The sequence below is a fragment of the Porites lutea genome, chromosome 5 (genome assembly GCF_958299795.1).
Source record: "Porites lutea chromosome 5, jaPorLute2.1, whole genome shotgun sequence".
Classification (NCBI taxonomy): Eukaryota; Metazoa; Cnidaria; class Anthozoa; order Scleractinia; family Poritidae; genus Porites; species Porites lutea.
Window position 1 is genome coordinate 33,106,598 of NC_133205.1, and position 14,505 is coordinate 33,121,102.

The following is a 14,505-nucleotide window of genomic DNA, read 5'->3' on the forward strand; positions in this document are numbered from 1 at the left end:
TTAGGCTTAGTTTACACTAAAGGTGATTTTGGTGATTTCTTTTCTGATTCAAGATGGCGGACGGTTCTAGTTCCTTTTTCAGTAATAAATGATGTCAGCATTGCATCACTACTATCGTTAAAGATTTTACATGTGTCAGCAAACTCCTTGATTTTATTAGTAACTTTACTATTTATAAGTATTTTTCTTTTTATGAGAGAAACTTGGATTCTGCCAATAAATTTAAAGGTATGACCCCATAATGACGCAAATCTACGTCACTGTGTCAATCAAGTTATGCCTAGATGTTTGAAATGATGAGTACATTATTCTATGGAAGTCAATTCAATTCAATTCAATTTATTTCTCTTAATGTGCCTTGACTTATCCTAAGTTACAGACAAAGGTTTTCTAAATGGCCACAACAGCACTAATTACGTTTACAATAAATACGGGCGAGGAACCAGAAAGAACAAAGATAAATAAATAAATAAAAGAAAAAAGAAAAAAAAAATCACAAAAAGGGGGCGGGGAGGGAGGAGAAAAAGGGGTAATTCAACAATATGACAGAACAACAATATCACGCCAAATTACATCATTGTGTCAATCAAGTTATTTCTCATTAGATGTTGGAAACGATGAGTACAGTTTTCTGTGTAGGCTCCAAGCCCCCTTCGCAGCGCGTTGAATCGCAATTCAGTGACCCCGAGTTTGTGTCCTTCTTTGGCCATTTGCTAGTTATATAGATTTGTGCTCGGTCGTCCCAAGTTCAAATCCTCGGCCACTCTTGCAAATTATAGCCAAATGGTTGCCTCCTGCCAGTTGAGGCTTTTAATCCTGTTTTGTTCTTGTTGGATTATTTGTTTCTAATTATTTAAGTGGAGTGTCTGTAAACTACTATCTTGGACAAAATAGATGGGAAATTTGTACCCGTCTCCCCCCCACCCCCCCGTTAAATCAAGGATGGGAAAATGGCTTCACTGGGGATTGTCATTAAACCGCGTTGCGAGATTTTATCTATGATAATAATTTTAAAAAGATTCCTATATTAAAAATTTACCGTGCTCAGGCCTGAAAAAGTCCCCATAATTTGTTAGGAGATCCGGGGCTTCTGTTTGAAAAAAACAAATTAGTAAAATTAATAAAATAAAGTCATTTCAAGTCTAGCCGAGTGAAGTGTGCACCCACATATTTTCTTATTATTAAGTGATTTTTTAAAAAATTGAAGCAAATAGAAGTTTGGGTAAAAGGTTCATTTCTTGATTATCTTGCATTGCGTGGTTGTTTACCATTAACAAAAAGTTTCCGTCAAATCCGGTTGGAAAGTAAATTGTTGAACACGACTTTTTGGGTTGTTCCAGCCTAAAAATTCCCGGGAGCAGCAAAACATCTGCAAGAGGTAGTCCTTTTTTGCGGGCAGAATGCTACGGGAATTCGTGTTCCATTTCTTGATCAAAGCCATTTATGATACCAGTTTCAGGTTGTCGCGGCTGTTTTTCGGTGAATGGAACTGGCCCAGTTATTAGAGGGCCGACTAGCACTAACCCGGGATTAAAATGTTAATATGGTTCTTCTTCTATTGTTCAAACGCATTTTCTCGGATAATTATCTCTATTTTTGGTAAAGAATCCAGTGAACAAATTGTGGTCAAAAACAATTAAATTGATTTTGCTTTCAGAGGTTTCAGCTTTCATATCTAAACTTTGAATTACGCACTAACCCTTGGTTAACTTAACTTAGCTTTAAACAACCCGGCCCTTATTTGTACAACCGGTAGACACGATTCCGGGAAGAAATTTACCAGTCCTGAATTTTGCGTACCATTTGCCCAAACCGTAAACCGACCGGTTAACCTATGTAAATGATAAACAACTCCCGTTATACACCTTTTATGGAGCCCCAAATTCCGCATTCCCGCTTGTTTCGACTGTAATATACCTTACAGTTCACGCTTCCCACCATCTTTTTGCTTTAAGATTGATGTGAAAAAAACAAAACAAAAAAAAACAACAAAAAAAAAAATCAATATCGCGTGGTATTTCAGGGGTCAAACAAGCGATAAAATAACAGTTTATGATCACTTCCACCCATAATAATGTACCATTTTCGGTCGTGTAGAATAGACAAACTCGACCGCAATTTCTTTTATAGACAGATGTTATCACACTGCTTTCATCCCATCAGTCCACAAGCCCGTGCTAAGATGGCGGCGATTGTGAACAAGGTCTATACCCAGGACAAACAAGAAACAATGTTTATGCATTTGTTTGGAGAGGGGATGGGATGGGCAAGCAATGTATGTTATGGGCATTGCAAAAGTGGTGAATAACATAAAACAAGCAAACAAACAAACAAACAAACAAGAAAGCACTACAGCAACTACAAAGACAATAAAAAAACTACGACTAGTTGGCCCACCTCGTTTGGATCTCCTGAACCCGTCTTTCCCCCGATGCCTTCTAACAAAATTGTCCTTTCCTAAAAACACATTTAAATGTAAAGAACATCAATACTAGAACCTCAAAATCACACCATATTAATTGTAGACTCTTAACAACATGTAAGATATTTAAAAGGCCATAATGCATAGGCTCTGTCAAGTTCTATCTTAATCGTACAAAAGTTTAGACGCCGAGTTCGTTGAAAATTTGAACAGTGAAGTCGAGGTCAAACCTTAAGAGGTACGGTCGAACATTCATCGGCGAGATGTGAACGGCACCAACGCCTAAATCTTTGAGAGGCAAAGGCGATTTGGATTTGATAATAAGTAGGGCTCAGCTGAGCATGGTAAAAACACTTTTACAATTCAACCTCGTTCCTCTGTTCCGTATTAACAGAGCGAAAATATTAAACGCTTATACTCGTGAACAAACTGTCTTATAAAATCACAGGTAGCCCAGGCTCTGTGAGAATACCACAGTATGATTCCAGTAACGAAATCACAGTGTTTGGATGGCGGAAAAATACGATCCTAAAATTTGTGAGAAATACTAAAAGGGAATTAAGTAAGACTTGCCCTTGCACCTTAGTTTGAGTTTATTTTAAAGCCTGTGTATCGAATCGGGAATCGAACCCGGGACCTCCAGCTAAGTCTGCAATAATGCAGTCAAGCGCTCTACCGACTAAGATTGGCTCAAGGGAACAATAGCCATCAAGCAAATATTTCCAGCGAAGAAGGCTAACTTTGTTTAAAGGTCCCTAAAAAAATCACCCAAGGACAACCGGTATGGATTTGATTTGTACAGTGCCCAGTCCTCAGTTGCTTGGCCGCGCGTAGATCTGGCCCGGCCACTCCGGTGCAATTCAAATGTCATTTTGTGAGATTTTTATTGAATGGCCAAAATGGATCATCAAAGCATGGCATTTTTGGTTAATTTATAATAACTTGGCTGACTTTAACTCTTTCTGTGCCAAACTCGGACTGAAAATATGAAACATCAGGCCAATGAAAGTTATATACCAAGTGTCACCCGATAACGTCGCATTTGCTGCATCATCCATACGTAAATTTTAAACGTTTGAATCCCCCAATTTTTCACCGTTTTTAGAAGCACTTCTCAAGGAAGTTAAACCCTGATAAATGTTATCGTAAATATCTCCGATATGAGAGGATGGGGATAAGCATAGAAGTCTTCAACTCAAACGTTGAAAAAAGTTCTGTGCTCTCTTGAATAAACAACGCAACAATTTGCTTAACATAGCGAACCAAAGCTCGCCGATCAACGTGCCAGTCACATGGAAAAGGGTGACGTGACTAGTGCTAAGGTTCCTATCTACAAAGGTAAACAGTTTTTAGATGATTTTCACGACCAATGTTCCAATCAAATTTGTCTCGAACATGAGCTGAGATAAAGGAGGATTATACAGTCTTCCCATGATGCATTGCGCCGTAATATATAATCGAATTGGTTTGTGAGGTCATCACTTTAAAGATGGATGCATTGAGTAAACAACTCCATCAAGCTCTCGTCTTTGGGGAAAATACAGACATGATTCATTTGCACTCTTGCGATTTGAATACCCAGTTCGACTTGACAGTACCTTCTCTGCAATTTGTACGGCTGAATGTGGTCTTCGGCCATTTTATTTTTGTCAGTTCTTTGGTGGAGAGGCCTAGTATTATTTTACCGGCCAACAGGCGAGTTTCGGATAAACTCGACAGCGTGAGATTTCTATTCATTGTAGATTATTGAGAAAGTTCAAAAGAAAGCTCAGTTTTCTTTTTTGGGCAGAGGAAAGCTTTTCATTATGAAATTGTTCTTCGAGTAATTCAATCTTATTTTCTTCACGGCGGAAGTGCAAGACGGCGAAGTTTTGGAGCATTTTGAGGTACATTTTTTTTACAAAATTACGTTTTTATAAGGAAATTTATAAATGTTTCATAGACGTTTAATTCATTTTCGTATCATGCAAATGGCCTATTTAGATAAATTCGCAGTACAAAAAACCGGTACCCTCTTGTAACAGAAGTCTAAGGATTTTGTGTTTTTTGGGGCAAATCCAAAAACGGATCATGAATCGATAAATTCCACACTCAGGGTAGATTCTTCGGATCAAATCCAAATCGGGATTTTAAAAATTCACAATCTGAGCGGTTTTTTGGGAAAGGATTTGAAAAAAAAAAGTATTTTCCAACAAAAATGGTACACAACAGATGACGTAGATGTATCAGATGTATGACATTCTAACCGAACCTTTGTTGTTGGTGGTAGCGCCTTAACTCTGAGCTATTAGCTACATATCATTTAATGTTTGTCATAGGCCTAGATACAAATATCCTGATATTTTAAAGATATTTAGAAGATTTTTGGGATATTTAGAAAATCTCATGATAATTAGGAAAAAATTATGATATTTAGAATTTTGTTACGAAAAAAGTACTGAAATTATGTTTTTCTAGGACGCTACTTCAATGTTAATTGGAGCATGGGCATTTTAGTGACAGAAATTCAAACAAATCTCCACATATGGACCTGTTGTAATCAGATTCAGCAATATTCTCCATTTATAATATATGCAATGTGGCTAATGTTCAACAAAGTGGTTGAAATTTGTGTTGCCAGTTTCGATGAACGGCTCTTTTTTGTATTTTTACTGTAATATTTATGAAATGAAGTCAAATATTTTTGAGATATTTAGAACATTTTCGAGATATTTAGAAAAAAAATCGGCAATTTCCGGAAACATATTTAGGTGATTTTTCGTGATATGTGATGTATATAGGCCTAGTTTGTCATCTATTTACATTCGTAGACTATTTTTAAACCCTTACTTGTTATGTGTTTTGTACGTATGTAGTGTCTATTACGCCGGTTTCTCTTCCAAATAACAAAAAAACAAAAACAAAAACAAAAACAAAAAAACAAAAAAAAAATCATCGGCTTCAGTTTTAAATTCTTATAATTTAACTATCCTAGGGTGTATTCTGTTCGAGAAAAGTTGTGTTTCAGCCGAAATATATACATTTCGTATTTTCATAAGTAGTTTATATTGCTTTTCCTTCTTGTCGTCGCCGCGAGGATCATTTTGTTGTTGTTTTTTTTTTTCACGAAGAGCACAAGGACATGTTGCTGTCATGGTAAATGAACCTTTTTTCGGATCTCCCCTTTTTTTTTGGTAGTGGAGAATCCTTATGATCGAGATCACAAATCCGTTTTTGGATTCTCCCAAAAAAACGCACCCTAAATTTAAGCGTTTTATGGTCGTATCGCCATTGCTATTTAAGTTACACATAACACATCTTTATTGTTTTTGAAAAAAAAAAACAACAACAACAACAACAAAAACAGAAAAGATACGTAAATTTTGTCCAAGAGCCATAATGAGCTCTTGTTTAGTCTTAATGACTCCTTTAGCGGGAAGTAATTTGCACCCTGCCTCCAAACTGCCCCTTCCTTGGATTTCTTTTGTTTATTTTTGCAAAATTGGCGTAGCAATGTGGAGATCGTGCGCTCCAATCCCGTCAAAGACCTTATTTCCTGTTTAGATCAAATTGCCTACATAACTGCCAGTATCAGGGCTCCTGACAGTATCATATCCTCATTTTCATGTTGAACTGCATGCATGCGCTTAAGTGATTACTCACCAAAATTTCGCAAGCACTGCTTGAAACAAGACTGATGGTTCCATATCTGCTTGAAAAGAACAAAAAAATGCATAAGTTTAACAAATAAAATAAATTAAAAAAGATAAATAGATAAGTAAATAAATAATCAATTTCACACGTTCTATGGCTTCTAGTATTTAATCAAATATCCAGATTCAGTGATGACAAGATTTGACAGTGTTAGAGTGGTCGTATCATTCTCCTCAAAATATTTCATATTCGCCATAGACGTCGCTTTGTTTAATCATTTTTAGACTGGGCTTTTAGGGGCTTTCGAGGATCGGGAAAGGGGCTGGGGTGGGGGGACTTCTGAAGAACCCTTCTTAAATGTTCAACAATGACAAAACGTCAAAATGACATCACTTATTATTAAATAGATGAAACCAGCAGCCATTTTTGAACTAGTTAAATCTATTCGATTTAAATCGAGGAAATCGTGATCCCTGATAAAATTTGATCTGTGCAAGGGACTCAGGGCCTGTCTTTTGACTCACACCACCACCCTCAATTAGTTAAACGTTGTGTTTCTAAGTGCTTATAAGATCAATCGAGAAATATCATCACTAAACCAAAGATCATCTCTCAGGGAAAGAAGCATTAACTCTTCCTGCCTATTTATTTATTTATTTATTTATTTATTTAATCGCTTTCACCATGATTACAATACTAAAAAAGACTAGGGGAAAAAAAATTGAACAAGACACAAAAACGAAGGACAATGGTGCGGGACACACAACAGAGCGAGGCTCCAAATTAAGTGTGCCCTTAAGGAAAATACACAAATACTAACTATGTAAACATTAAACGTAAAACATTATAAAAGGTATAAAAATCCCATTTGTAAAAACGATAAGAATGAATCCTTCCCGCAGCCGATAAAAAGTCTTAGTAGCAGCAGTTAACAGCTAATAGAAGATTACGTGACCTACTGCATTTGCAGCAGATCGACTTCCAGGAGTTAAAAGTTAGTGACGTCATAGTTTGTACGAAGAGCAGCCGAATAGCGTTGGAGTGCGTGAGATTTAAACTGATTAAGATAACTAAGAGTACGAGTGAATACAGGTAACGTATTCCAGAGTTTAGCAATACTATGAAAGTAACTAAATTGAAATAGCTTTGTACGGCACTTAGGAATTAGTACGTCTTGATCAGAGCTATGGCGAGTGAGACGAGTGTCTTTAAGCTTGACATAATCAGCTATGGGTCTGTAACGGATAGCTAACATCATGAAATACAAGAACCAGAATCTGATAAAGAACCCACAACCAAAATTAAATATACAACGGGTCTGTCATACAATAAAGTTATGGGTTATCTGAACCTCTTCCTCGTTGCCTACAACAACATGGCATGTGATCGATGTGTTTTCAAGTCCGATACAGCATTTAGATCGCACTTAGTGCGACTAAGGATGCTGATGAATCACTAAAACTAGATGTAGTAGACAGTGTATAAGATTCCTTGCGAATGCAGAAAAGTATACATTGGCGAAACAGAAAGATGCATGCATGAACGGATTAAGAAGCACAATAGGGATATACGGCTTTCTCGAACCCAAACCTTAGCCGTTCAAAAAACGCCAATGATGGCCAACAATGTTGCGTCCGTTTGCACGAGGCTTTTAAGCTTTTACTAGGGGGTGGTAGCCGGGTAATTAGGCTCTGTCGGGGATTACCCTCTGATTAACAAAAATAAGAATAAATACATACATAAGCGATAAATGGACCACTGCGGTCAATATCTGTCGATAGTCTACACTATTGCTTTGGATGCATAAATCTAAGAAGAAAATTCTCTTCGGTTCGAAGTTTGCATGTTTAGGGACCACCCTGTCACTAATTTCAGTTTTGAAAAAATGCCGACCATAACTGAGCCGACAGCCGACCTTTGAAACGAAACTTCCCCTCGAATAATAACCCCCTTGACCTAGATGAAGCAATGTTGCCAGTCACGCAAGAAAGGAAAAACGAAAAACAAAGGAACCAAATAGAAATTTAGAGTTAGAGAAGGTAAATATTGCCGCTGTAAAAATGTTTCATGGCTTTATTCTTTCGCCTAAATTATTCCTATTTGGCCTTTTTCAATTTCATATTCATTTTTATATGAAAGGGCCCCTCTGAAAATATAAACCAAGGAACCTATAAATTGGCGGCATTTCAAGTTGCATTTTGCCAGTCGGCAACAAAGTTAAACAAACTGTCTCCGATAGTACAGGCTGTTTTTAAGTCTGATTCAGGCCGTCTAAAATCGGTTTCAAGATGATTGACTTGCCTTTAGAGTCCATCGTGGTTACTAAACACCATATTCACATTTATAGAGGGTACGCAGGCATGGAACATCAATACTATTGATGTATTCTTTTCGTGATGATAATGTAACGGATGTTCTAAGATTTGAAAATAATTTGAGTAGTACGATGTCTACATTCGATTATGAATGCCGTTGTATTTTGATGTATTTACTTTAGTAATAGCAAGAGAACACCCTTCATGTACGGCACCGTTGCAACTTCCTTACCTTGTCCGCGAGGGTTCTTCTAAATGTCTCAACACCGGAATGAAAACAATTTACCATGCAGCGTCTTCTTATTTGTCTTTTTTGCTCCTTACCCGAATTGACAGCAGAGCAGTTAAGTAAGAGAGCAAACAGGCACGGGCACACGACGCAGAAAATACGAACAACCTTCGCCTTGAACATGGCGTCCGTGCAATATCCAGACTGTGTAAAAAAATGTATGGGTCGATGATAAAGTTCCCTATTAAGGTGACTCGACCCAGTTTTTTGGGGGGGATACCATCCTACTTTGAAGCTCTCTGGAATACCCACCTTTACTTTTATCGTAAGTCTAACACATAGAATGGATAACATATAGATCAATCTACAATATAACATAAAATTTTTGGCGATCGGAGTAAATGTCACGTGGTTATAATGCCACGCCCCTTTGAGGTCTGAGTCGAAAATCGGCTGTTGCCGGCATTTTTTTGTGAAAATCTCTCAGCTACACATAGTGCGCATTAGTGCCTTGCGCTGAACAGAGTTTCACCAAAATCGCAAAGACCCAATTCGAGAAATTCAGCGGTTTCAAAATTTAGGTCATAATTTATGCGAAAATGATAAGCAAACTTTACACGGATTATATCTAATAAACCAAGAGATTCATCCCTTTATTTTGGGCATCGTTATAACAGATGGGTCCTTGCAAGTCAGCAAAACGCTTTAGGGCCTTGTAAATGCGCGCGATTTCGAGCAAAGCAAACATATAGAAATTATAGTTTTCGCTATTTGTTGACGTTTGTCAGCGTTTAAGAGTCCTTCTCACGAAAAAAGCATTTTCTAAAAAATTCGTAGTTTTTTTTCCTTCAAATTTTTTCAGGGCCACAATTGATTAACTAACTACCCGGACGCTGAATTTAATGGTCATTGAAAAACTGTGACATTATCTTCTATAAGCCCAAACTTGAGTAAACATTGAAGATTTTTAGCGCTTTGGCTGAGTTTGTGCTTTGGGAGTTGTCTATTGTTTCTAGTCTGTCATTATACAGCATTCTTGTTCAGCACGCGTGCAATGACCACGCTTGGCTGACTTCCGAATGCTCACCGAGATATTCCCGTCACGAGTTGCTTTAATTATTGGCTTGCATTAAACGTATGAAAAAATGATATTTTGTAATAGTATGTAGACTTAGTGCGTAGCATTTTTTGATTTTTTGCAAAGACACAAGAAGCACGAGAATTGATTAAAAATTGTTAGTTAAACCTCTATGTATCACGCGATGGCCTGTCTCACTGTACCAAAATTATAATATCTCGGTGAGCATTCGGAAGTCAGCCAAGCGCGGTCATTGCACGCGTGCTGAACAAGAATGCTGTATCATGACAGACTAGAAACAATAGACAACTCCCAAAGCACAAACTCACCCAAAACGCTAAAAATCTTCAATGTTTACTCAAGTTTGGGCTTATAGAAGATAATGTCACAGTTTTTCAATGACCATTAAATTCAGCGTCTGGGTAGTTAGTTAATCAATTGTGGCCCTGAAAAAATTTGAAGGAAAAAAAACTACGAATTTTTAAGAAAATGCTTTTTTCGTGAGATTGACTCTTAAACGCTGACAAACGTCGACAAATTGCGAAAACTATAATTTCTATATGTTTGCTTTGCTCGAAATCGCGCGCATTTACAAGGCTCTAAATTGTTTTGCGGATTTGCAAGGACCCATCTGTTATAACGATGCCCAAAATACAGAGATGAATCTCATAGTTTATTAGATATAATCCGTGTAAAGTTTGCTTATCATTTTCGCATAAATTATGACCTAAATTTGGAAACCGCTGAATTTCTCGAATTGGGTCTTTGCGATTTTGGTGAAACTCTGTTCAGCGCAAGGCACTAATGCGCACTATGTGTAGCCGAGAGATTTTCACGAAAAAATGCCGACAACAGCAGATTTTCGACTCAGACCTCAAAGGGGCGTGGCATTATAACCACGTGACATTTACTCCGATCGCCAAAAATTTTATGTTATATTGTAGATTGATCTATATGTTATCCATTCTATGTGTTAGACTTACGATAAAAGTAAAGGTGAGGATACCAGAGAGCTTCAAAGTAGGATGGTACCCCCCCAAAAAAACTGGGTCGAGTCACCTTAAATTCCCAAATAAGTAGTGATGAAAAACCGGAGTAACCAGAGGTCAGCTGTGTGACGTATTTCTTCCAGCTATTTTACTTAACCGCATTGCTTACGGCGGACTCGAATTACGTCCAGTGTGCAAAAGAATTGGCTTCGAGAAATTTCTAAGGAATTAAGCCAATACTTAGTAATCAAGACTAGAGTGAAACGTGACTGGAAATAAAGAGAAGGTATTGGAGAAAACAGGAACCTTCTATGCGTACTGTATTTGCGTTACATCTAATCTATTTACGAAGAATCATGAAAAGTCGGAACAGAGTTTCAAAGCCAAGTTAAAACAAAGGAAAAACATAACATACAAGTAATAATATTATTTCATGAATCTGGGCAGTCTCAAACGTGACCTACAAAACCTTTTGGGTGTTACATGTATTTTTGTCTCATTGTTCTTCATGCTGATTCATTTCCATGCAAACTGTTATTCAAACGATCCGGCACAAAATAAAATGCTTATTTTACGGAGTTATAGTTTTCCATGTGAATAACTATCCTTGACAGCGGGCAGGGTAAAAGGAAAGACTTATGACAGTTTTTAGCGAGAATAAGATTTTACTCGAGGATGGCAAAGTCAGATATTAAATTGCAATTATCATATCAATAGATAAATCATCAATAATGCAACTCTTAAAACCGCAAACAGTACATTATGCATGAATGTCCAATATCCGCCGCATGATGGATTTTATCACAAAGTTGTCAGTTTGTCAGACACACATCAACTCTTTTAATAGAAGGAATAGATTTTAAAGCAAAGACCCGAAGTAAGCAAATCGAGTTCTGAGTGCACCGGGTTTACAACCGTTAAGGGCGCGTATATAAAAGATCTTATAACTGAACCGCTTCACAGATTAGTTTTAAATACAATAATATATCCCAGTTAAATCATCAATTATCTTCATGCATTTGCCAAATCATATGCAACACACACGTATATATTTAGCCGCTGGAATTTTTCATTGTTTTTAGGCTTAAAAACACTAAAAATGCTACAGCTATACGCGTATGTTGCAATTGAATCCACCCTAACTTAGTTCAATTATTAATGCACAGAACTAATTGAAGACTCAGCCCCGCGATTAACAAAAGTGTCTCCGAAACTTTTCACAGACTGCCACTTGCAGTTACATGTAGTCCGCAGCTCTGTTTTTCAATTAACGTAATATAATATAAAAGCATTATAAACGCACAATGGAATGACGTCTGGCATGTGAACTTGCAGCTCATCCAAGTGAAAGAGAAAGTGATCTCGAATTGTATTCCTTACCTCGTAGCTGAGTTGTGTTCTTACAAGATCTTTGGTCAAATGAGCGCATGTCCTCGTACAATTTATCCTCGCAGTTTGCTCTTCCTTAAGTTTGTAGATAGCGCAGCAAAGTTGCAATCCTGCACACAACCAACACGCAACACAGAGAATTCGGTAGATCACCAATGGAAACATACCGTGATTTCAAACCTGAGCTTTGATTAGCTTCACTCAGTTGATTATCACTGACAAGCACGCTTAGCGATAGCGTGTGTGTTTTAAAAAATAATCAAGTATGAATAAGTCAGTCAAGAGGGCAACAATTAAGCTAAGACGTATGTGAGACAGGCACGGATTTAGTGTAGGCTAACTGAACATTTAGCCTCCTACGCAAACATATTGATCATAACAAGGGCTTTGTCGCAAGCTCCTTGCCGATGACGAAAGCGTGAGGAAACGCTAAGAACCTCTGCGTAGGAGGCTTCTTATGTTCCTCTCGTCTCATAGTATCATGACTATATTTGGAATAACTTGAAACACTAGATCATGAGGTCTCCGAATTCGAAATCACATTACAATTCCTCCACGTCTTCATTTTGTATTTGTTGATTAATTTATTCAGTTGTTTAGTTGTTCCCAGTTGATTTTAGGGTTAAATTGCATTTGATGGCTTCGTTTTAGTATAGGTTATAGCATGATTTGTAGTTATATTTGGCATAAATACCACGAGTGATATTTCGAAATTGTTATGCGTAATTTAACGAGTCGTCCAGCGGGTGAAATGTGAGGCAATTCTATCAGCTTTCCTTTTTTAACAGACTACTTTACACCGTTGTAAATTCAGTTTATGATCATCTTATGAGGTGAAAATCTATTGCCACTGCAATTATCTCTCTCATAAGTAACACCTCGATCTATAAGACGAACACCTCACTAAAAAGGGTACCTAGAGTCAGTCCCTGATCTGTTTCAAGACTTATAATCAATTGTCTCTAAGACTGACACCTTTGAAACCGACACTATGTGTGGTAAAAATTCCATGTACCAACTACATTTGCTCGTTTTTGAACGTAAGGCACATTGTCACGATCGATCATAAATAACCGCCTCAAGAAATATAGTTCTCAAGCGCGATTGGTTTGCGTGATCTGATTGATTTTATAACATCCCCGATGACTTCACGAGACACATTTACTACAAACTTAGCAGAAGTTGATTATTCACATTCGTTTGGCCTTACCAGTTTGGAGAAGTGTGCTTGGAGCAATGTTTTAATCGGCAATATCAATTTATTGCCCTTTGATGGCCCAGGAGGGGAGGGGGGGCAATCAACAAAGTTTTATACGGGGAGGCTCCTCCCCGAGGTCCAACCACTTACACTTTTAAGTATTTTTTCTGACGAAAAAGGTCCTCCTTTTCTTATAACTTCTGTTGAGTGTTGTTACCCCATTCATAAACCTAGTTTACAACTTTGCACACCTTTAAGCTTTAATTTGCAAATGCACTGTCTTTAAAATATGAATAAATCATAAGGCCAGAACGTTTACTCGACTGTTTCTCGGTCATAAGATGAGTCTGTTAGTCCTTTTGGGCCTCTCTAAGGACCGAAATGATAGATTTCCCAATCCTTTCATATATTTCAACAAGTGAAACATGCCTGAAGCCTGGAAAAAGTATCCTTTTTGGGCGCAGCCACCACGTATATAGTCCATTATAGGAAGTCCCCCCCCCCCTCCCCCCTCCCCTTCCTGGGGTAGACAGTCGATCCAATTCTGCACTTCCTTAGCGATTTGTCGGTATGTAAATCAAAGCATTCTATTTCCAGACAAAACTAACAACCGTGACTACAACTGATAACACACGTCTTGTGGATTACAGAAATCACGATTGATTTAGACAAACCGGCGACGATCTGAAAACATACCGATTATTAATCTCCTCAGGAGGCAGCTGCGTAACTGGTTTATGTACGTGATCCCATTACTAAAGGGTGCATGTTATCCAATGTATTACCATTGCACCGTCAAAACTTTATTTGTAAAATCATACGAGTAGATTGTCGGACAGCAGCGTTCGAGTAATTTTTAAGGAAGTGGATAATCATTACTCAAGACTGGAATTAAAGATAATGAAAAAAAAAAGTTGGCAAAAACAGAGCTAAGTCCTGGTAACCGCCGAGCCACGACCTGCTAACGTTATGAAAAATCAGATTTACAAGAAATCACGCTAGAAGTAGAGCATAAATTGAAAGAACACTCAACTGCAGTTTACCTCCTACAATGTTATGAAACTAATTTCTACCAGATTGTACAGATCGTGTTTAGCCGTAGCTTAAAGCTTATTATAATATTTTTTTTTGTTTTCTTTTGTTTTTCTCTCAAACTCGGTTTAGCGTAGCTTAAGAGTCTCATAGGAATGTGTTAATCATTTTTAGCCATAAAATTATGGTCGTTATGAGGTGGTCATGTATCGAAGAAAGC

At 37.5% G+C, this 14,505-nt stretch overlaps 1 protein-coding gene across 3 annotated transcripts in view; it reads right to left on the minus strand.

Annotated features, from left to right (window-relative positions):
- Positions 1-14,505, minus strand: part of LOC140936280 (uncharacterized) — a 217,528-nt gene that overhangs the window by 41,945 nt on the left and 161,078 nt on the right. For 2 of the 3 annotated variants that reach the window (XM_073385725.1, XM_073385723.1), the window contains exons 2-4: positions 6,065-6,110; positions 2,398-2,457; positions 1,040-1,090 (exon numbers count right to left, since the gene is read on the minus strand). In XM_073385725.1, coding sequence (XP_073241826.1) covers positions 1,040-1,090; positions 2,398-2,457; positions 6,065-6,110 — 157 coding nt within the window. Of the gene's footprint in view, positions 1-1,039; positions 1,091-2,397; positions 2,458-6,064; positions 6,111-12,046; positions 12,419-14,505 lie in introns of those variants that run through there. The other variant, XM_073385724.1, reaches the window with a different exon arrangement.